The sequence below is a fragment of the Nyctibius grandis genome, chromosome 9 (genome assembly GCF_013368605.1).
Source record: "Nyctibius grandis isolate bNycGra1 chromosome 9, bNycGra1.pri, whole genome shotgun sequence".
Classification (NCBI taxonomy): Eukaryota; Metazoa; Chordata; class Aves; order Nyctibiiformes; family Nyctibiidae; genus Nyctibius; species Nyctibius grandis.
In genome coordinates this window covers 33560175-33581703 of record NC_090666.1, presented here as the reverse complement: position 1 = coordinate 33581703, position 21529 = coordinate 33560175, and the positions used below count along the sequence as shown (strand labels likewise).

The following is a 21529-nucleotide window of genomic DNA, read 5'->3' as shown; positions in this document are numbered from 1 at the left end:
GAACAGTGTTTGAGGGTTATAGTGATAGTTTGGAATCAATAAGCAGTTCTCATACACAGCAAGCTGTAGTAAACCCCTAGCATGACACCAGTGCTACAAGCCTAGAAGAAAGGAACTGAAGAAGCAGCCCAAAACAGAACGAAGGAAGAATTTAGGTGACGCAGGCTCTACCTGCCACTTCCCTCTCTTTGATAGCCCCCCTGGCATCTGCAAGCTGCTGCCAGAAAAGTGACAGGAATCTCAGCAGAAAGCGCCATCCCACCTTGTCCCTGTGCAACAATTCAAATTTACCATTTTAACGAGGTAGCATGTATGCACACTTCAATCACTGACAGCATAAAGCTGTGCACAGTGCTTGGGTTTGGGCTCTGAAACTCATATCCCCTCTCAGCTCATCACAGCTCAGAAAGCGTGGCTCAGAGAACACAGTGCCAGGTTCTCCTCAGCCCTTGCGCTACAAGGAAGAAATAGTAGGAGCTTAGGGTGAGGAGCATGGAGGAGACATTTGTTGTGTGTTTAAGCTGTGTTGCTGAAGATATTTTGCTCTGCTTTGCATGTGTGTCTGTTCTGGGTGGTTTTCCTTGTGTTTAAAAAAAACAGCATACTTAAAGTCTACTTTAGAATACCTCAGCAAATTAACACTGATCTTTTCCAGACAATTCTTCAAATGAATGTTCTGCAAATGCCTCCTCACAGCATGCAAAGATTTACGCTGGAACGGGCTCCACAAAGGATGCTCTCTGACAAGAGGAATTTAAGCACTGATACCAGTTCAATTTGCCGCTTTTTGATTTTAATATAAAAAGAAATACTTTCTGCAAGGAAGGATTCAGCTTTCCTCACCAGAACCCTAGTACAGACTTTGCAGGCTAAAGCAATTCACACATAAGCACGTTTCATAAACATTACATATTCCTTCGCTTACACAGGTTCTGGAGAAGGAAAGAACAGGCTGTGCTGACACCTGGTGGCTTTCTATGCAGACAACGACAGCTCATGGCAATAAGTCTTGGCTTTTCGCTGCATTTTTTTTGCATTCCTGATGTAACTTCTCGTTTCCTTCCAAGATACAAAGCATTATAAAAACATTTTTGTTTCCACTGACCAGTGGACAGTGCTGTCCTACGCAAGTCCTCCTGTAAAGCAGAAAAGAATCCTTTGTTGTGCACTATCAGTGACAGTGTAGAAAAGGTCTCCTCTTTATTTCAAAACATATTTCTTCACGAATACAAAAAAAAAAATGTACATTCACTGACTGCCACAGGAAATGCTGCTCTTGCATATCAGATGAGGTGCAAACCTAACCACTAAAGCACTGCAAATCAGCAGAGGTGGCAGCAAGAAGCAAAGGGAAGTGGCTGGGAAAGCATGCATAGGTGTGTTCATTTCTCTGACTCAACAGGAAAGTGGGTAGTAGGGAAAAGTCAATGTCCTGATAATACGAAAAGTAGTAAAGTTATCTACTGGGCATCATTGGTTGACTCATGAGATCGTTTGCAAATCTGTGCCAAGCAGTACTACAAAAAGGAAGTCATGGGAGGAGGATCGGGTGCCAACCAGCAAGACTGAGCTCAGTCCGAACTGTTCAATAAGCAAAAGTGTGCACTTGCCTTAAGCATTTGTAATGCCTCCAGCCAGCTGCCGTTGCGCTGAAGCCAGGATCTTACCAGTCATATGAGACCAAGAATAAGTATCGCATGTTCTGGTTTTTCATTCTTGATCTCTGGACACTCAGGATTTCTGTGGCTATTAGCTTGCGAGGACAGGACCCACAGATGTCCTGCCATGGCTGCGGTAACTCTCAGACTGTTACTTGCAAGCTCATTTTTAAGTAAATGATCTGTCAGGGGATGTGGTGAATACTCCCAGGGAATGAAAGAGAAACACCACAGCTTACAACATATCTCTGGATCACCTTCAATACAGAATGTTTACATCAGCTAAAGCAGTTCCCCAACTTTAACGGTGGTGTGTATCAGATCTTTGCCATTGGTAACTGTCAACATTTAACTCAGCTATCCATGTCAGCAGTTTTCTTAGCTCTTGCTTCTTCAAGAGGCAACATAACTACCTCTGGACAAGAAAATACACAAAAACTTTGCACACACAAAGTATAACGTGACACAGCCAGAAAAAAACAAGATGCCTATTCCAGCAGTTTATGAGTTCAATTCCAAAAATTATTAAAATGCACCACTTTCATACCTTTAGTGCTATAAAAAGCAGCACTACTCCAGTATTTCTGCGCCAAGAGTGCTGTACATTCAAGGTTTTGCATGTTTCTTCAGTTACACTGTTACCTCTTCTTCCTCTTTATGGTAATTCCACTCCTAATTTCCTCTCTTCTCCTTTAGTACCTATTCTTCCCCACCTCCTAACCAAAACTCCAGTCTCTTTGATTTTTTTTCTCCAAGAAACACCCAAGCCCCAACACACCCAGCTTCCAGTTTGACTGCCTTTCCCTGCTACAGCGCTATAACGCAGGAGAAGTTGTATCTTATTTCAGCGTCCACTCTGGATGCGGTTCTTTTTGTTTAAAAAAAAAAAAAAGGCTCATGAAAGGCTCCAAGGACATCATACTCAAAGATAAATCCTTATTAAACCCACGATGCCTAAAAACACTACCAAAGCCATATGACTTACCCCACTACAGATTATGGAGAAGCCACCTTTGGTTAACAGTAGTATAAACCGATGCAGTTCATGACTTCTGCCAGGATAACAAACCATGGTACCAGCTCTGTAGGTGGTTTCCTTCAATAGAAAGAGGATTTCATAACAACATGGGCAAAGGCATCTCAGTCTTTAGTAGTTTATTAGCCAGTGTTCACAGATTTAATTCAGTACTCAACAATCCTTGAATCAAATCTACTTTGACACAAGGCTATACCATATCCCACCAAAAAAATGTTGGAACAGCATCTATCTTAACAAGTTTTCAGTTATTATCTATCTTTTTGTGGAGTTTATTTGAAAGAAGCATTATTAAAAGTCCAATTAAAAAAAAAGCACAGTAGAAAAACACTTCAGGAAGAAACCAGTTTCCAAGAGCGGCCATTGAGAGCATTACAAAAGGCTCTACTGTGCTGCTGCAGAAAGGAGCCAATGAAGTGCCACTGCCAGAGCAACTGAGCTCACAAAGCAGTAGTTTAACTCTTCCCTTGGAAAGGGAAGCTAATCTGGAGTGCCAGGCACATCATTCTTGAATATTCGCATTAAAACATTTACCATTTTCTCACTGATGCTGTAGAATTGCTCTTTCACTGTGCCACACTCAATGTGGCACTGAACATTTGTAACCTTAATAGCCCAGAAGGGACAGCTGTTAAAATTTGGTGACTCTTTCAAAAGAGAAAAGGGATCACAAAACCAATCCAAACCTGTCTGAAAGGGCTGGAGACCACACTCAAATCCCCAGAACAGCAAGAAAAGAATGACAGTGTCTGCTCAGTCTGAGAATGCTGACTGTCATCTAGATGCCTTGGTAGGACAGTCTGAGACATTGATGTCTCCAGGATGCCATCTACTTCTTACAAAATTACCTTCATTCTTGTAAATCCGGCTGAACAAAGCTGGAATACTCTGGAGTGAAATGCATTAACTTAAACTGTCTGAGAAGATGAGTACAAACTCATATTAGCCAGATTACTCTGCGAACATGACAGACTGTGTAGGAAGGTAGCTGAGACATGGGCCCATGTTTGGGGAGCAGGTACCAGCAACAGAAAGGTGGCCTGGACAGAAAGAGGGACGTGGTAAGTTCTCCCCACAAATTCATCTAAATCCCAAGAGAACACAGCAGACTTCAGTGACACAGGACTCCTCCTTACAAGTTAAAAATACAATCGCCCTTTTAATCACAGATGACAAAGTGGTAGACTACTTTCATAAGGGAATAAAATTCTGTTTGAAGCAAAGCTGTTGGTGAGTAACACCAGCTACCGAAACCAGCCTAAACCAGAGAGTTGTCAGGAAGGATGAAGAAAATTAGGTGGGAACAATACATAGAGATTTCTTTTGCCCTACATCTAAAGTAAAGAGAACTTTTATTTAGATACTTTGGAAATCACACATCTGCTTTCACTATCGCATGTCAATAAAAAAAAATCATCAAAGCTCTAGGAAACGGTAAGCTTACTTCTTTGGCAAGTCTCTAGCGGAAATGGTGTTGTCAGCTCTCACCCGGAGTTGAGGGTAGATGTGTGGGTCTAAAGCAATTGCACATGAGGTCTCATTTGATTTAGCAGGGCCTATGCCAAAAAAAGCCTGCTAAGGCAGAGAGCCAGCATCACTTCTGTTTCAGTGAAGAAGCTTAAAGGCACAAGTGTCCCATCTTGGTAACCCCTAAAATGCAGTTTCATAAGCAGTATCTATCTAAAGGTACTTTATTGGATGTATGACTATTTTTTCTTATTCTTGATTTGGTTAATGTAGTAGGAAAGCCTGGAATTACCAAGAACTAACATACAGCAACAGATTATTTGGCTCTTGGAAAGCAGGAAAGAATCAATTCCAGTCTTGAAGACATGTGGCTCGCAGACTGGGCCTCTCCTCACAAAAATGCAGTCATTCAGGTTTTATTCTTAAAACTGAAACCATGAGCTTTCACTACATTTGGAAAAATGCCCTAATTCCTATTTATGCACACTAATGTCCTGGCAGAACTCAGGTGGCTACTTCTTACATGAAGGTGTCTCCGTGAAGTACAGCTAGAAACAGGCGAGCTGGTCCTTGAACGCAGAAGCCTCCCAACAGTCATTTGTCCCCTTCAGCACGTTAACGAGGGCTGGAATAGAGTATAAAGGGCAGCATTCACCAGTGAAGAGCATGAAACACTTGCCAGTCTGCACCATTTAAACAAAAGAGACCAAACATAAAATGAGAGAAGTAAAGCTATGACTTGAAACAGAGAGATTCACTCCTCAAGCTCTCTAAAATACCCAATGATTTGGTCATAAAACGTTTCCATTTTCCTTTGAAGTTAGTACTGTGATGGGATCTTACTGTGCATTGTATAATCTCCATATGTAGCTAATGTCTGCTGTAGGATCACACCAAGAATGTGTGTCCCAGGTCACAGACTGCACTGCCTGCATCGTAAGAGGCAAGCAAAGCAACAAGAAATGAGAGAAAGAAAAGAAGCCATTTATGTTCCCCAGTTTTTCTTCTCTCAGTCTTAGCATTTTGACAGAAATTAATTTCTATAGGAAAGGAATTGCACAGTTTGCAAAGCAATCCTCTAGGATTTATTGATCTTTAAGAAAAATCTCATTAAGCAGAATAAGGAAAATTTACAACAGGTATGGGAAAATAAAACAATCTCTTGGGATCTTCACCAGGCCGAAACAGGATTAGCTTTGTAGTTTCTGTAATCTTCCTCACAGAAGAATGCTAATTCGGTCTCATTTGCTAGAACGAATAAAAAATTAAATATTTAGCATACCAGTAAATGAACCACCCAACAGCCAGCTGTTTAGAATCTTAGAAGACAACTGGCAACTTTTTGGTCAATTATAAATCACCACACACTTTTTTTTTTCCCCCGTCATATTTTTGCAAAAAAGATTCCAGTATTAAAGATGTTTTTTAACCTTGTTTAAAAAAAAGCCAAAAAAAACAAGAACCTGAATATATAGAAGTAAATATCTACACAAGACCCCTCAAGATCTGTTTAACACAGCCGTCAGAATTGTTTGTACAAGCATTCAGCAAATTAAGTGATTGCATTTCTAATGCCTTCAAATGCTAGAAAAATAACAAAGCATGATTTTGTCTTTTTTGTGCATTTTTCTGTTAGGAAAGAGAAACTATTTTTTCCATTAAATTAGCCTGTAGGTATAATAATTTAATACTTAGAGGATCAGTAGAATATTTTACAGATCACTTTACATTTTCCCTCATGACCCATCAAAATATGTGTCTGAAGAAGTTAATTTTTTGCCCTGCTGATGATTAATTCATGAGGCTTCAACAATATGCAAAGTGAAAGACACAAATTGGCTTCTCCAGCAATACCTTCAAATACCTCTAATTATTCACAGGGGATATGGCAAAGCTAAAGGACCCACAAAGGTTCAGAGCAGTCACAATTCTTTCAACCCAGTAGGTCAAGGACTTCCTCTTCTAAAACAATAAGTCAGCAACATTACTAATTCAGAACAGAGACAAATCTGATGGAAAGCCTTCACAATTATTAAACATGGAATTCTTTAAGGTGCTGAGCCAATAAGTTCCCCATTCGTTTTTTAAATTAAACCTGAAGTTAATGAAGTCTGCCTGTCTTGTAAAAAAAAAAGAAAAAAAAGAGCAGAAGGGGTTTTAGAATCTCAACTAGAAAACAGACGAGACTGTTTGCAATGAATACTGAACACTTTATTAACATACACCCTGCTTTTAAAAAAAACAGGAAAGTATTAACTTTGCTGACTACATAATAACTGTAATAATAATCACTACCACAGAGGCTTTCCCGAGGATACTTATCTAATGTCCTCATAATTTATAACTCTCTAGCCCAACCCTGTAAAGTGCCAAGGGCAATCAATTGCAGCTTAGAAAAAATGTTCTGCGTGTCGCAGAATTTCCCAGATTTTCTAACAGCAATTCTCTATTTTATTCTAGTAAATCTTGTCCGGACTACATATTGGAAAAAGGTAATATGTCACTAGGAGATTTCAAATCTTCTTACTGATTGCAATGAGACTGTACAAAATGAGGACTAGTGGTATATGCTATCATACTTCACTTCCTCAGTTTACTATTTTCCACTTCTGTTGAAGAAGAAAAGTAAAATCTTCAAGATTTTACTACAAAGACCCCACTCCTAACTTAGCTAATTTTCATATCAAGGTACGCTGGAACATATCAAAATACAAAATGGCATAATGGCACGCTGCATTTTACAAAGCAAGAGTTTTTCTTTTCTATCACAAATGTGCACTATATACTAATGACTAACTGCTGTTAGTTGTTCTGAAAAAAATAATAAGCAGCTTTAAATTGTTTTCTGCCCTGCATAAGCCACCAGAGACACAGAACAGGCTGGTCTATTCTGATTTACTTTCACTGTAACATTTACTCTGATGTTTTGACACCTTTTTTGAGATCACATCCAACTGTTCACTGCTGTAGCTACAAACTTAGTTTCAAACATGGATAACATATACAAACAATTATCAATACCTTTTTGAAAGAATGCAGCTCTGGACAATGTAGTTTCTAATTCAACATTTGGCACTATCCCTCCCCTGAACTGCATTGCCTCTTATGCCTTAGGTAGATAAAAATCATGCTTAAATGAATATTCTGCTAACTAAACTACAAATCTATAAGACTTGAGTGCTAGTAATCCTCCTTCCTGAGGAACCTTTTTTTTTTTTCCTCCGGATAAAAAGACCTGGTTTGGTACAAACAGACAGAGAATAACTATCATTCATATTATAGGAACACCCAAAGACCTTTAGGAAAGGTATACTGCGGCCAGCTGCAGTGCACCCCAGAGAAAAACATTAAGAGTCACTTAAAACTGGAAAGTAAATGGCAGGAAACAAAAGAGCCAAGAAATCTATGAGAAAGAAATCCCATTCACTAGCTGGGGAGCAATCAGGGGGCATCAGGAAGAGGAGGGAGCTTTCTCTGCGACACCCCTGCACTTAGGGCAGGCAGTTATGCGTTCCAGCTAGGCAAATCAGATTCAAATGAGTGAATGTCCATATCAAGGTGGAATGCAACTACATCCCTTAAGTACCCTGCTGCCACAAAGTCATTCAGCCACGTTTATGTGAAGCCCAAAGGACATCCAGGGACCATCAATTTTATAATGACAGACATTTCTTTACATTATTACCAAAAGACATGCCCTATATGTAGTCCCCTGTCAAAATGTGAGAAATCAGGTCAAGTTCCAACTCGTTGCTACGTTCAGCACATTCTCTAAATGATACTGCTTGAGCCTTTCTGAGCAATCTGGCTATCAGGCACTGTATGCTGCACATTAAACAAATCTAATCTTATTTCATTATTCCATGCTGGTTCTACTACTTACATTTCTAACCAAAACATCAGTTTAAATGTTACTGATAAGACTAAGCAGCCACGGTACTAATAACCTATCTGTCAATCATTTAAAATTACTCTCAGCAGAATTATAAGCATACCCTCTAAAAATCACAATTTGCATTCTGAACATTTGGAGTGCAGATACCTGCTGCCCTCAGTCCAATGATTTGAATGTACATTATCCCCCCCTTCTTCCCTGAATAATTATCAAGTAGTGTAAAGAGCATGAGGAATAGCATTTACTTTTCAGCAGGCTATCCAAACATCATCAGCCAGTTATCAGTTTAATGACAACTGCAATGAACAGCACCTTCAGTCAATACAAATGTGCTCCTACCTACTCCAGCTGCTTTCAGCGTACTGTCTTCTTTCAAAATCAGTTTGTCATCGTCTTCCAAACTCACTACAAGTTCACCGGTCTACAAATCAGAGAACCCAAATACAAAGATAAGAATAAGAATTTACTGACTGTCTCTGCCCCAGTCTTGTTTGACAGTGCAGAGATCTGCCTGCATTAAAGCATGCAAAAGGAGAGGAATGCAGCTAATAATCATACCTTAGATTTGTGTGCTTGATGAATAATCTTCATTGTATCTGAAAGAAAATACAATGTTTTTGTAAAATAAGGCTTAATAGGCAGGTAGCACTGAAAGCTACTTGCGGAAGGAGAGACAAAGGGTGTAAGGTTTTATTAACAACAATTTTGTGTATTCAGTCTAAAAGAGGAGAAAACCTCTTAATTTCCCAGTCCTGCAGCCACAGTCTTAAATCAGTCAAGCCAACATTAAGGTACACACCCTGCTGGGCTTCTGCCTGCCTGAATTACAACTAATGACCATCCCAATTGCCAGTCAAAACACATCAATTTAAATGCCAGTTAGGGTGTTTTAACCTAACAAGTTTTACACATGCAATTGGGGCAGTACAAACAACATTTATGCACTGTCAACTACTTCAGTTAAATTGATAGGCAGCAAGTGATTAAGGCACAGTAACCTGACCACTTCAGACCATTCCTTGAAATTTTCCTTCTCACGAAGAAAGCACCCACGTAGAAATATTGCTAAGCAAGTCCACTTTTCATGAACACATACAGCCTGTCCTCTTTTTAATGCTATACCTTCTTCAGTAATATTTATCTCCGACACGTTTGTGCAGTGTAGCACTTTAAGAAATTATGCTGTACAAAGAAAGAAATACGGCTTTCCTCTGGCAACGTGGGCAGGGCTTTGTTAACAGAAGGGAAAAACTGGGGAAAATAATGTGGTCACTAAAGCAACCAGATGAGTGCAAAGATCCAGAGGGAATGGAAGTCAGATGATGTCCGTGCAGCACTAAAAAAAAAAACCCAAAAACTAAACTCCAAAGCCTCTGTGTTCGAAAAAATTCAGAATAACACATCAATCCCTTCCCAGCAAAGAAGCAAAAAACAGTTCTGTTTGCCTGCTCGTTTTCTGTTCTAGTTTGGTTTTGTGCAATAACTGAACACTACATGTTGAAATAGTTAAGTGAAGGATGCAAGAAAGTTAAATACAGGCTAAAACAAGTTTCAAACTACCAAGAGCAAGTATTCAGATGTTCAGACTAACAGAGATCACATTCCCATTCAGATGTTTGCTTTCATACCACTCTGGCCCATTTTGAACATTTTATTTAAAATATTACAGAAGGTTAAAACTACTCTGTATTCCCACTGCAGAGGCCACTGAGAAGGCAGCTTTAGCATGCTGTACTAATTGCAGTATTAGAAGCAAGACATATATGAAATTGCAGTTCCTGGACCCATCTTGCATAGAAGCACTGCAAAAAGACCGAGTAATCACAGCAAAAATACACTGCATTCATGAAACCTTTCTACCACAGCAAATACAATTCAGCCTCTGCCTGTTAGTTTTAAGCTTCTTCATCTACTTTGTCACATCTTCTTTTCTCTAATCTTTGCCCCGTCATTCTCTGAACTATTGTCTCAATTTTACTTCTTCACAGTTCCACCACTGGCATCCAGCAGTTCACTGTGCCTTTATCTGAGCTATTAAACGCCCTCCCTAACTCTTGTTACAGAGATGAAACTACAGTCTCTTCACATTCTAGCTAAAAAGCCTCCTCAATTGCCTTTGATATTTTCATCCCAATTTAGTCCCACTCAATTGTATTCCCAGATTTTTACCTTTCCTTTTCTGGTGACGTGACAACAGATAAGAAATCACTTTCTAAGTTTGATTCTGTGAAGTATCTACCATATTGCTGCACATTCACACAGAAAAGAAAAAATAAATTGAGAAGCAGCTTATGAGGCAAGTTGGCACCCAGGCTGCCATCATCAGTGAAAAGATGGCAATGACAGGGCAGGAAGATAACAAGATTGACTGAGAAGAGTTCTACACCAAGGACAAGAATGATGTGTACAAAGAAATGAAGAGCAAATTAAAGTCATAAGCTTTGAGATGTGAGTTAGAGCACCAAGCCAAGAGGAAAACCGTGATGGCATTATGTACGATGTTGAGAAAACAAAGTGGTGCTGGATTCTGGAGAGAAAGAAGCCAAAACAGGCACAAGGTGAGAGACAGCCAGGTCTAACTGAGATTTCTGGCACTGCCAAACAAAGCAGAAGGAAAAATCTGACTCTTACTAGCACTATTCTTGCAGAAGTATCATTGCCCTTTCATCATCAAAATACAAGACAGACAGCAGAGCACACAAGAGATGCCAGAAACATGAACCTGGATGATTCACAGCCTGAGGGGAAGGTGAGGAACTTGGCTTTGATTTTTCTGTGTGAAAACTTCCACGAAACTAGCACCATCCCACTAAAAGCAGGCCCCTACTTAACTGGTGTAACAGGTTTTAAAGTTCTGCAGTGTTTTTCACCCACACGATGCTCAGTCCTACACAGCACAACCAGGTGCTCAGCCACAAGATATGCCTTGGGAAAAACTACCCTGATGCTCTAAGTGATGAAAGAACTCACAGCAGGGATAGGCAGCACCAGGAATACAACTGACAGCAGTGGTCCCCCATAGGACCCCCTCATCTAGCCAAAGCCACAGATATCAGGGGGAAGAAGGGCACCTCCAAATTCAAACTTAGAGTTACCTAGATTTTAAGACCTTAAGTAATACATTAAAAATAATAGTCATGTTCAAGTCCTTGCCACTGTAAATCTTAATCCCTAACTCTTTTCCTGCTTTCATTTTGCACTATTTCACCATCAGTGAGAACACAGAATGAAATGCATGGCTTTTTTTTTTTTTTTAATAGCCAAATAGAGTCTATTCCCATTCACACGTATTAAGTAGGTTCCTCATTCCGTTCTTTGAATCACTGTAGAGGAAGGAGTGTGTCAACTCCAAGAACATGGGAGACAGAGGATCATTGCAGCAAAACTCCAAGGGAACTTTCAGAATTGCCAAGTTTAGGAAAAGATATGTTACTGACATCCCAGTTAACAAACTCCAAGAAAGGAAGTAATTTAGTCTATTTTGAAAGTATATTCTGTCCCAACAGATGAATTGCACATGTTCATGCCAATTGTCACAAAAAGGAAATACACACATAGCTTTACATTAAAGGATAAAGTCAGCCTAAATTTCACACCAGGCTATTTCATTCCATCAGCTTGTATTTAAGAGCTTTCATATCTTCTTTGAGCAAAGTACCCCTGCTTCTCTTATATCATGTAAATTATTTAAGTATGTAAGTCTTAAGCATTTTCCATTTACTGCCTTCAGCTCCCGCTTCACCATCCTTTCTGACTTCACAATTAGTAAATAGATACTGAAATACAGAAGCACATAGAGAACTCTAATTTCAAAACGTCTGAGATCACAAGCTGCTCGCTAGAGTAAAAACAGAGTTATAAGGTACTTATACAAGTAATAAAAAATTAATACCAAAACCCATCAGTAGCAATTAGCAAATAATGTATAACATACAGCCTAATTGAAAGATTAATACAGAACTGGAAAATAATGGTCAAGTTCTGTAGATGTGATCCCAGTGGCATAACCCCAGCTACAACAGCTGGATAGAGTTGCAAATGTAGGCAGGCACTGCCACCAGCATGAGTATTCTACAGCAGTTATCTTCTAAATTATATAGAAACTGGTATAAAACGTTATGCCTGCATTTTACAGGAATTAAAACAAGAAAAAAACCCACGTACCATACTTGTAATTTTTGAAAGGAGGAGGAAGTCCTGTTCTTGAAGGCACATCTATTAAAATAAAAGCATCAAGTTAAAACAAAGTTGTCCTTTTTTTATTTCCGGTATCTTATTTTCCATTATTTTATGCATGCATCCTGGACATCCTTTACATCAAAATAAATCCACAACATGGGAGACTTGTTTGAGCAACAAATACTAAAACACACCCTTTGGCTCAGATTTTACAGTTACTCCATGTCTGATTAACTTCACTTGAGCATGAAGTCCCTCTGAACAAAACAACCCATGAGGACAGTGAGTCAATGTAATTCGGATATGATCATGGGAGTCTGATCTTCCAGAAATCTGCCAGGAATATCCCGTTAATGATTTGTACAGCATCTCTCTCTACCTTATACAAACAGCTGACAACTGTCATTCATAACTGAATTGTTCAGCAAACACAGCCACGTGAACCAGCCACAAAAAGGAAGCCAAATGGTAGAAAATTACCTCTTTAGGCGCATGCAGGACACAGCCCATAAGCAACTGCAGGAACACTAACACCTTCCCTGGTGCGAGTGTTCCTAGGGCTTTAAACAGGGCCTTGGAAGGCCCAGCCACTTGTGGGGTGCTCAGCAAGGCGGCCGAAACGATCATTTCATCAGTAGTTTAACAATTTATCTCAAACTCCCCCTTCAAAACAGATTACAGTAAAGGAAGGAACACAGCTCCCTTTTGACGAGGAACAGCACTATCCATCCATCTGTGGAATAAGGTTCCAAAAAATTTTGTTCAAGACACTAGCTTTGTCTCAAATAACACCGAGTTGCAATACTGCACACATCAAAAGCAAGTCTCTTCGCATTGTTATTTATTTTATTCTTCATAACAGCAGCTGTACCATATGTTCTGAAAGTGCTTGTAGTTTTCTAAAAGCATCCCAAGATCTCGCCATGCCTATTACTGTCTAGAAGTATGGAAGTTGCTGAAAACACAATACAGCTGTGAGGCCCAGGGCAGTGTCCTAGGAGTTGCTCAAATGTTATCAGCTGTGACAGTTCGAGACTTGTTTAAGCTGACTTCATGCAAAAAATCAAATGATGTTATTCTGCACCCTTTGAATGTCTCCGTTTAGGTGTGTAGAAATACACCTGCCAGATGAGGGTAACACCCTAAATAACTACTGAGTCACTGCGTGGGCTGGTCTACATAATTAACTTTTAGATACACTGTCACTTTCAACCAGGCTTCTAAAACATAGAGCCTACAGATGAGTAAAAATCTGCACCACAAAGCTCAAGATGGAGACAGAAACTCAGAAGCAAACATGTATAGCAAGACCTCACAGTGTCAAAAACAATTTTTCAAGATCCTCTCTTCTCACAAATAGCAAACAGACTTGCGTTCCCACATTCCACATATTGGTGTAGTTCCTAAGGATCAAAGGCTCCCTAAATTCTATTAATTTACTCCTGTTAATCTATGAATAGCTGCCTGACAGCACCCCTCAAGGAGCCAGAGGCACGGAGCCAAATGCAGCCATGCCCTCATCTCTTTTTGACTAAACATGAGGATTTGGGCAGGGGGAGCAGTGTACCCAAATTGAGGCATGGCACACTGACCATGGAAGCTCTTATTAACTCCAGACTTACTAACTCATCCAAGGGAGGAGAGCACACAGGGGTTGTAAACACAAATCTGGCATCTCCACCAAAGCCACAGAATTCCCATTCATTTCCTCCCCTCCACTTTCTTGTGCAGAGACAGCAACACAATGGACTGAAGCGAATGAGTAAGACAACCGCCCCTTACCCTTCCGCACAAAAGTAATGAACTGCTTTACTGTCTGATCCAAGTTAACTCCATGATACACCACGGGTCTGAAGTTCCGGTGTTCAAAAGAGCGAACAAGACGAACTGTGATGGTTGAGCTTTCTGCTGACATTAGAATTAATTCCGAATAACCTGGAAAATATTAAAAAGAGGAATTATTGCCTTTCCTCTATGTATGAGGACGGCTAGAAAACAAGGTGCAGGTGGGCCTCAAAGATTAAAACATGGCAAGACATCCAATAGCATGTCTTTCAGGACTTCACTTTTAGTATTTCTACAGAAGCAATAACAGGATCTCAAAACAAACAGCGTTACCTAGGATACTACTGATACTGCACACCAATTAGTCCACTATTTGTACCTGTGCTGTGTAATACAGCATCAAACTCCCTATTAAACACACAAAAATGTGATGGATAAATGCAAGTATGTCGTTTGGGTTTTAAGTGACTGAAGACTTTACCTGCTGAGTGAGTAATCTTGTGCTCTAAAAGAATGTACTAATAAGAACAAAACCTCTTTAATATACTTATGTCGTGGAGAGCATAATACCCTGAAAAATGCCTAAGCTCTTACACAACGCTCATTTTCACCTCCCTACAGAAAGTAGAAAAACCTCCCCCACATACACATGCAAATAATTCTCCTGGTATACTACTACATAATAAGGAGTTTAATTTAATTTATAATAGTAGGTCTCTAGAATGACTCTACAGGGTTTACACTACTTCAACAGAGAGCAGAACCTACAATAGAATTGCCTTATCAAGCCGAGCCCCTCTTCAAACAAGCCCATGCGTTGTTCTGTTGGCTCCTTTCTCTCCACGGGAAAACGAGATATTTCCCACTTTGGCAATCTTCTCTGGTTTTGGTGCTGGGTATTCCGCAACAGCCCTGCTTTCTGCGCACATGCTAAACTGTAGCGGCTGTTGCAGCAACGAGCAAAGACTGCAGTCTGAGTGCTGCAATATCAGTCAGGGGCCCAGCAAGACCTCTGCACCACTTCCAGTGCCACAAGAGAGTCTCTTACCTATTCATCTCTTTATGTGTGTGTGGGGGGGTGGGGTTGTGGGGTGAAATTACTTAAGTGCCCCACCATCATGCAGGTATCCAGGTACCTCCCAGTCTTTGCTGTATTTGTCCTAGCTATATCCTGGCAAAGTAAACCAGCAATATTTTCTTCAAATACTTTCTGCAGAATGGGGACACAGACCTTCCACGTTACAAGGCAATTTGCTTTTACATTCCCTCGGTTAATAATTCACAGAGCTCTGATTCCATTTTCATTGTAGATAAGCTGTGATACACAAATAAAAGATGCCAACCAAAAAAAGCATACTCCTCTGCACCTGAGAATTACAAGATTTATATTAAATAGTGGAGACATATTTTCTTGATGCTATTCCACACGGGGTCAAGATCCGGAGGGCACAGTACAAAGAAAAGGGGACAGCATTCACTTCGCTTTCTCCAGGGCAGCATGGGAGAACGCTGTAGGAACACACACTTGGGAGCACAGACAATCAGAAATCGCCGATTTTCACACGTACTGCGCAGACCCAACAGACTGACCTCATCTAGGCCTGGGCCCTACCCAGCGCCTCCTGAGGGGCAGCACGGCTCGGGGCCCTGCCCGGATCAGAGGCGCCGACAGCCAACACCTCCTGTGAGGAAGAGCATCCCCCGGCCCTGCCCGGCTCCTGCCTGCCGGCAGCAGCACCAAGGCCCGCGGCGGAGCGCTGCCTGCCCCAGCACATCTCCCCGACACCGAGCACCCTCCCCTCCGCCCCCGCCCAAGAGGAGCCATTAACGGACCTCAGCCTTATTACCGGCTCCCCGCCGGCACTTCCGGGTCTCTCTCTTCGCCCCGCCTCACACAGCCCCACCAATCACGTCCTTTCGGTGCCACCCACCGCACCGAGGGATTGGATGCGAGGCGCTCTGTCCCGCCCCCTCCTCCACCTCCTCCCCGCGGCCCCGCCCCCGAGGCCCTCCCCTTGGGCAATGCCCAGGCTCACCCCTCACGCTAGCGAGCGCCGCGGCCCCCCCGAAGCCCGCCCATCCCGCGCTGCCTCCGCATTGGCCCTTAGCCTGGCTTCGCCCCGCCCCCGGCAGGCGCCGATTGGCGTCGTTGTTGCCCGTAGCGCTGGGATTGGCCAGCGGGCGCTCTGGCGAGGGGTGAAGCGGCCGGGCGGCGGGGGCGGCGCGGCAGACGGCAGGGGGTCGTGATCGCGTTGGGCTCGTCGCCATGTCTGAGGTACGGGCTGCGCCGGGGGGGGCTGTGGGGAACCGGGGGGTGGTGGGGGCGAGTACATCCCTCTCTCCCCCGTCCGGTGGCGGCAGCCTGCGGGCGCTCACCCCCGCCCCGCCCTGGGGTCTTTCCCCCCTCCAGGCCGCGTTTCAGAAGGCCGCCGAGGAGGTGAAGCAGCTCAAGTCTCAACCCACGGACCAGGAGATGCTGGACGTCTACAGCCACTACAAACAGGCCATGATGGGCGACGTGAACACGGGTAGGTACCGCCTCGGGGCCCCGCCGGCGGGGAGGCGGTGGCGGTGGCCGGGCAGCGCCGCCCCGCGCCCCTCCGGGGCCCTGCGCCTCCGTGCCCGGGCCGCCGGCGGGCGGGGGCCGTGCGGCTGCGGCCTGAGGCTGAGCGGGAGGCACCTCGGGAGGCAAAACCTCTTCCCTGCTCCGTGCAATCCTGCAGTTTAGCAAAAATGGCTCAGTCCCGCCTTGGTATGGATTTACATGCAGGCGGGCACAAGCTGACCTGATAAGGGTTTGTGCAACGTGTGGTTTTTAGATTAACCCAGCTGCAGTTGCCTAAATCATATGTGAGAATCCTTTGTGTTAGATTCGTGTAAATATTGGGTTTCAGATTTTTGGAGACCTTTATCAGTAAGTAGCTGCTTGGGTCAAGGGATGCTGTTTTAATACAAACACTTTCTCAGTTAAGCAGGCTTAAACAGCAAAGCAAACTGTACAAGTGTGGAATTGCAATAGCTGGGGGGGAGCAGTTTGTTTAAACTGCCTTGGCTGCTAGAAACAGTATTGAAAAGCCAAAACTTTTACAGGAGAAAACTTTTACAGGAGCTGCAATTAAATATTGCATCTTGGAAGGACTGTAGCAGAAATCTCTCTGCAGGTACACTATGCAAAATCTCTCCTGCTAGTTCTTTAGCTACACTTCTGTCACTGGCAGCTCAGCCTAGGAGTAGCATTTAGAATGAAGCCTGTCTCTATTGACCTTGTGTAACACTTGAGTAACTAGAATTAGAAAGGAAAAAGGTCATTTATTTGGAGCGCTGTCCTCCTAACCCAGTTGTTGCTGAAGTTTATTGCATGTTGATTGAATTAAAAGCTGGCGGTGAAATGTACAGGAAATTGTAAGTATGGGTGCTTGCAGTCCCTTTTTTCCCAAGGTGGGCATCGTGAAGGGAGAAAAGAACTGACTTTGGTTTTAAGATGTGATCCTTTTGGTGTGGCTGGACCTTGACATTATTAAGGTTTGCCAAGTTGAAATGGTGCTATAGAGCTGTTAGGAAACCAACATTTCTGTAAGTCACTGCATTCTTGTGAAGCAATAACTCATGGGAGTTGGCTAGAAAAGCAGTCCCTTTAAGAGTGAGCTAATAGGGGTTTTTGTTGGAGAGAAGTGGAGCTGCCAACTAGCTCTGCAGGTCACGTTGCCATGTGAGCAGCACAAGGGTATTTGTGTGGCTAATGTACAGGCTACTGTCCAGTTCCATTTGTTAATCCTAAGAATTGTCTTTAAGGAGACAGAGAGGAAGTGAAAACCCAGAGGGGAGTTTATGTGAAGAATAATCATAGACATATGCATATCTCATTTATTTCTTCTCTATGGGGCCACAATGTAGCCTGCAATGAAGTGAGTTAGAATTTGGAGCTTATACCTCTAGATGACAGAACAAATGAAGAGCTGTATGTTAGAAACATACCATTAATTTGATGATAATGGGTCCTAAGCTCTATGCTGCTAGCTTTTGCTTTCATATCTCGGCATGTAATGGACCTTAGGGCATTTCTGCTTTACTTTAGAGCTGACGTTCTTTAATTGGATAGCTGTCATGTGACAGCAGTCGCTTCAGAAAGTACGATGAAACCAAATGACAATATTTAGTGCTCTTCTGCTCAAATGCTGCTGTCTTAAGGAAACTTGACAGAGAATATCTCTGTTGCCACCAATAGTGTTCCAACGCGCTCCCTTGAGGTAAGTTCCTGACTACAGGTTAGTAAGTAATAGCTGGAAAGATGAACCATTGTATTTTATTGTAGTTAAGAGCTAAATAGCCTTCAGGAAAGGGGTACGTATTACCTACACCCAGACCACACAAACTAATTCTGCTGCTTATCCTGTCTCTCTCAGACCGCCCTGGTATGCTGGACTTCAAAGGCAAAGCAAAGTGGGATGCCTGGAATGCACTGAAAGGTAAGTGTCTGCTTAAAAAATAAAAATAAATAAATAAAACCACGGGCAAACTAGTCAGAAAATCATATGTGGTTCAGCAAGAAATAAAATAGTGTTGCCTTATAAGATGAGTTTTAGGAGTTCAGAATGCTGTGATAATAAACACTTCTTATTACCTTTGCAAGGTGGAAGTAATACTGAAAAATGTAGCCTGTGGGAAAGGGAATTAAGGTGCAAAAAGCCCAGCTGGCCCAAGATGTTACACAAAGGATAACTTGTAGCAGCAGCAGAAACCTAAATTTCTGTTTTCCAGATCCCAGCCTAGTGCCCCAGAGACTGAGCTCTCCCTCCAGTTGTTGTGTTTCTTCTAAAGCTTTCCTAACTGGAAGATGCAGCTGGGCTCTTTGCTCTAAATGAGGAGCCAAACAAGTGGTCTAATCTATGAAAATGGGATTCTTCTGGTGTTTTAAGGAGCCAGCACTACATCTACATGCAGTCTAAGTTGATTGAATAGCTTTCCTGTAATAGTTGTGAATGGCGTTAATAGAACTCATACACTGTTTAGTTGCTGTTTATACAAGTGTAACTTTGCTTAGAAATACTGTTTTCTCATGACTACTGAACACATTTGTTTAAAACTTCAGTACTAGAATCACAGCCAAGTGACCTTCTTAGCTCCTTTGCTGTCTGGTAGCATGCTACTATGTACTATAGCAAGGAATTGTGACTTGCATGCAAAAAATATCTGAATCTGTAAGAGTTACATGACTGCTTCCTGTGTTTGGTCTTCCAGGAATGTCCAAAGCAGATGCAATGAAAGCTTACATAGCAAAAGTGGAAGAACTAAAGGGCAAATACGGCATCTGAGGACTGGATATAGCAGCCACTTGCACATGTGAAACATGCCTTATTTCTAATACTGAAAAACTGGTTTCTGAGAATAATTTTAAATACCTACTGTGTTATAGTTGGTTCCCCTCACACCTGTAGTTCAGGGGAAGTTGTGTACCTGCCTAATGTACTGACACGTTATAAATTCCTTCCGGGAACAAAATCTGGAACTCATTAAAGTGCATTTGGTACTTTAGCTGTTGTGATGGTTATCCCTTGGACATTATCCCGAGCTCATCCCTTAGTTGCCGGGTTGCAGCTGTCCAGCACTGCTCAGTAGGGCGCAAGCCAGCCTCTCCAGCCACTAGAGGGGGCTCAGTAGTCTGTGTTTCGTGCGACGCGGACCTGTGTCCAAACCAAACAGGTGATGTCTGATACCGCTTTACCTCTGTTCTCATGTAGGTGAGTGGCAACCCACAAAAGCTGGAGCACTGCAAAGATTATCAAGAAGAGGCTAGGTCTGATGCTGTGTATACTAAGAACAAGGTGCTTGATATTAGTTGTCTGGGGCTTTCAGAGATTTAGTCAACAGCTGTCAAATCATCTTTCACAAAACATTTCTTGGAGATGTTATTCCCCAACAACAATGTCGGGGTTCTGGAGAGAAGGCACATACTCAGCAGCTGAACACAAAACCTTACCTGTGGAAAGAAAAGGTTCTGCAGCCAGTGGAGCTGTTGATGCCCTTGATACTGTACTGCTGTAAATACAGAGTATTGGCATTGCCATGTACTGAGGCTGCAGTGAGGGCTGAATCAAGTGTAGACGGGCTTAACACTGACAAGGCTGTTCAAACAGGAAGATTTACAGTGATAATCAGGAAAAGTTTTGTTACAAAACCCACAGTTGTGACCATCTCTAGGCTTTTACTGTTTTGGTCTGCCTCGAATAGTCTGTTGGAGCTGCTGATGCTGGAAAGGGAGACTGCTTTTAAACTGACATTGAACTATTCCAGCAGAAGGCCTATGAGAACCAAGTCCCAACCTTGCTCAGGAATAAGGCATTTTAATTCCTGCTCTACTGCTTAGCATCTGAACAGGTGAGAACTTCAAATCAGTCTTCAGATAAGCAATTGATTTATAGAAATATATAGGGATGAAACCTATCAATACATATCTGTCTAGGTAAATACATAGTTCTGTACCAAGTTACACAGGCTTTGCTGTGTGTAGTATCTTGTAAAAGATGGAGATAACTTTGCCTCACATGCTTTCAAAAATTATAACTTCCCCCTTTGCTACTTTTGATGGGAAATGCCCTTGGAGCTACTTGTTCACCCTTTAAAATATGTTAGGATAAAGGAGGGTTTGTTCCCTACTCTTACAAGAAAAGAGGTTGTTTATTCTTGTTCTTCTGGGTAATATAAGCATTTGGTTTTTTTTTTACCTCCTTTTGTATCCTCTGTTAGTTATTTGAGATTTTATTAATTACATTCACCTTGCAAAAGAGGGGTAAGAGCAGATGTTCAGTATAAGAGATGTTTTTAGCTCTTTGCCAGCCCTAAATTTCACAGCCAGCTCCATCTTCACAGCTGTGTTTTGTGAAGCTGGTTGTCCTTGGAGGATTCAGCCAACCTGTAGCAGAATGTAGCTCCTATTGGCAAATGTTTCCACTTCTGCTCTTGTTTGCTGGAAGCTGATGCACTGTGAGATTGCTGTACATCATGCTAACATGCTTTCTGTTAAAACAGGTGTTGTCAGAATATTTGACTGCTAAAGCACTGGAATTGGATTCTGTCTAAAGAGTGGGCAGGGAGCAGCAAGTTTGTTATCCTAGTCCTCTTTTGGCTTTATTTCCCCTGTGAGACTTAACTAATTGTTACAGTGCTGCTCTCCTTTCTCATACCTGTCTGGCATTATGAAAACATGGCTATGTACACAGTGCTTATCCCAGAGAGCACGTGGGCTTGGCCAGGCTTTTATACATTGCCTTGTACTTATAAATAATGCTATTTGCCAGCCTGTACAGGTGACTGAGAACTCCACCTCGGATGTCTTTATTTGGGTACTTTATTTTTACCACAGTAACACCTTCCTGATTGCAGCTTCACCTTCCTTAAGAAAGTAACGTCAATGGTCTTGCTTTTTAGCTTGCCCTTTGGCAATGAGTCTACCCTTTGGTAATTGACTGTGCATCTCAGGAGTAAGCTGAAAAATTCAAGTTGTGGAAGTGA

At 42.1% G+C, this 21529-nt stretch overlaps 2 protein-coding genes across 3 annotated transcripts; one reads left to right on the top strand and one right to left on the bottom strand.

Annotated features, from left to right (window-relative positions):
- Positions 1-3851: 3851 nt before the first annotated feature.
- On the bottom strand, positions 3852-15908 carry C9H2orf76 (chromosome 9 C2orf76 homolog). Of its 2 annotated transcripts, none has more exons than XM_068407954.1 (6): positions 15854-15908; positions 14018-14170; positions 12221-12271; positions 8615-8652; positions 8396-8477; positions 3852-4786 (listed from the first exon to the last, which is right to left on the bottom strand). In XM_068407954.1, the coding sequence occupies exons 2-6, from the start codon at positions 14148-14150 to the stop codon at positions 4710-4712; spliced, it is 381 nt and encodes a 126-aa protein (XP_068264055.1). In that variant the 5' UTR covers positions 14151-14170; positions 15854-15908; the 3' UTR covers positions 3852-4709. The 2 variants fall into 2 exon arrangements, with proteins under 2 accessions (XP_068264055.1, XP_068264054.1); XM_068407953.1 differs by lacking the exon at positions 3852-4786 and adding an exon at positions 5192-5409.
- A 276-nt stretch (positions 15909-16184) lies between these two features.
- DBI (diazepam binding inhibitor, acyl-CoA binding protein) lies at positions 16185-19552 on the top strand. Its single transcript, XM_068407865.1, has 4 exons — positions 16185-16295; positions 16431-16548; positions 18424-18486; positions 19259-19552. The coding sequence occupies exons 1-4, from the start codon at positions 16287-16289 to the stop codon at positions 19330-19332; spliced, it is 264 nt and encodes an 87-aa protein (XP_068263966.1). The 5' UTR covers positions 16185-16286; the 3' UTR covers positions 19333-19552.
- The last annotated feature ends 1977 nt before the right edge of the window (positions 19553-21529 follow it).

Coding starts and splice junctions, on each gene's coding strand:
- C9H2orf76 (XM_068407954.1), bottom strand. CDS start 14,150: ATGTCAGCAGAAAGCTCAACCATCACAGTTCGTCTTGTTCGCTCTTTT. Junction 12,272..14,017: donor CATTACTTTTGTGCGGAAGG/GTAAGGGGCGGT, acceptor TTATTTTAATAG/ATGTGCCTTCAAGAACAGGA. Junction 8,653..12,220: donor TTTCAAAAATTACAAGTATG/GTACGTGGGTTT, acceptor ATTTTCTTTCAG/ATACAATGAAGATTATTCAT.
- DBI (XM_068407865.1), top strand. Junction 16,549..18,423: donor GATGGGCGACGTGAACACGG/GTAGGTACCGCC, acceptor TGTCTCTCTCAG/ACCGCCCTGGTATGCTGGAC. Junction 18,487..19,258: donor TGCCTGGAATGCACTGAAAG/GTAAGTGTCTGC, acceptor TTGGTCTTCCAG/GAATGTCCAAAGCAGATGCA.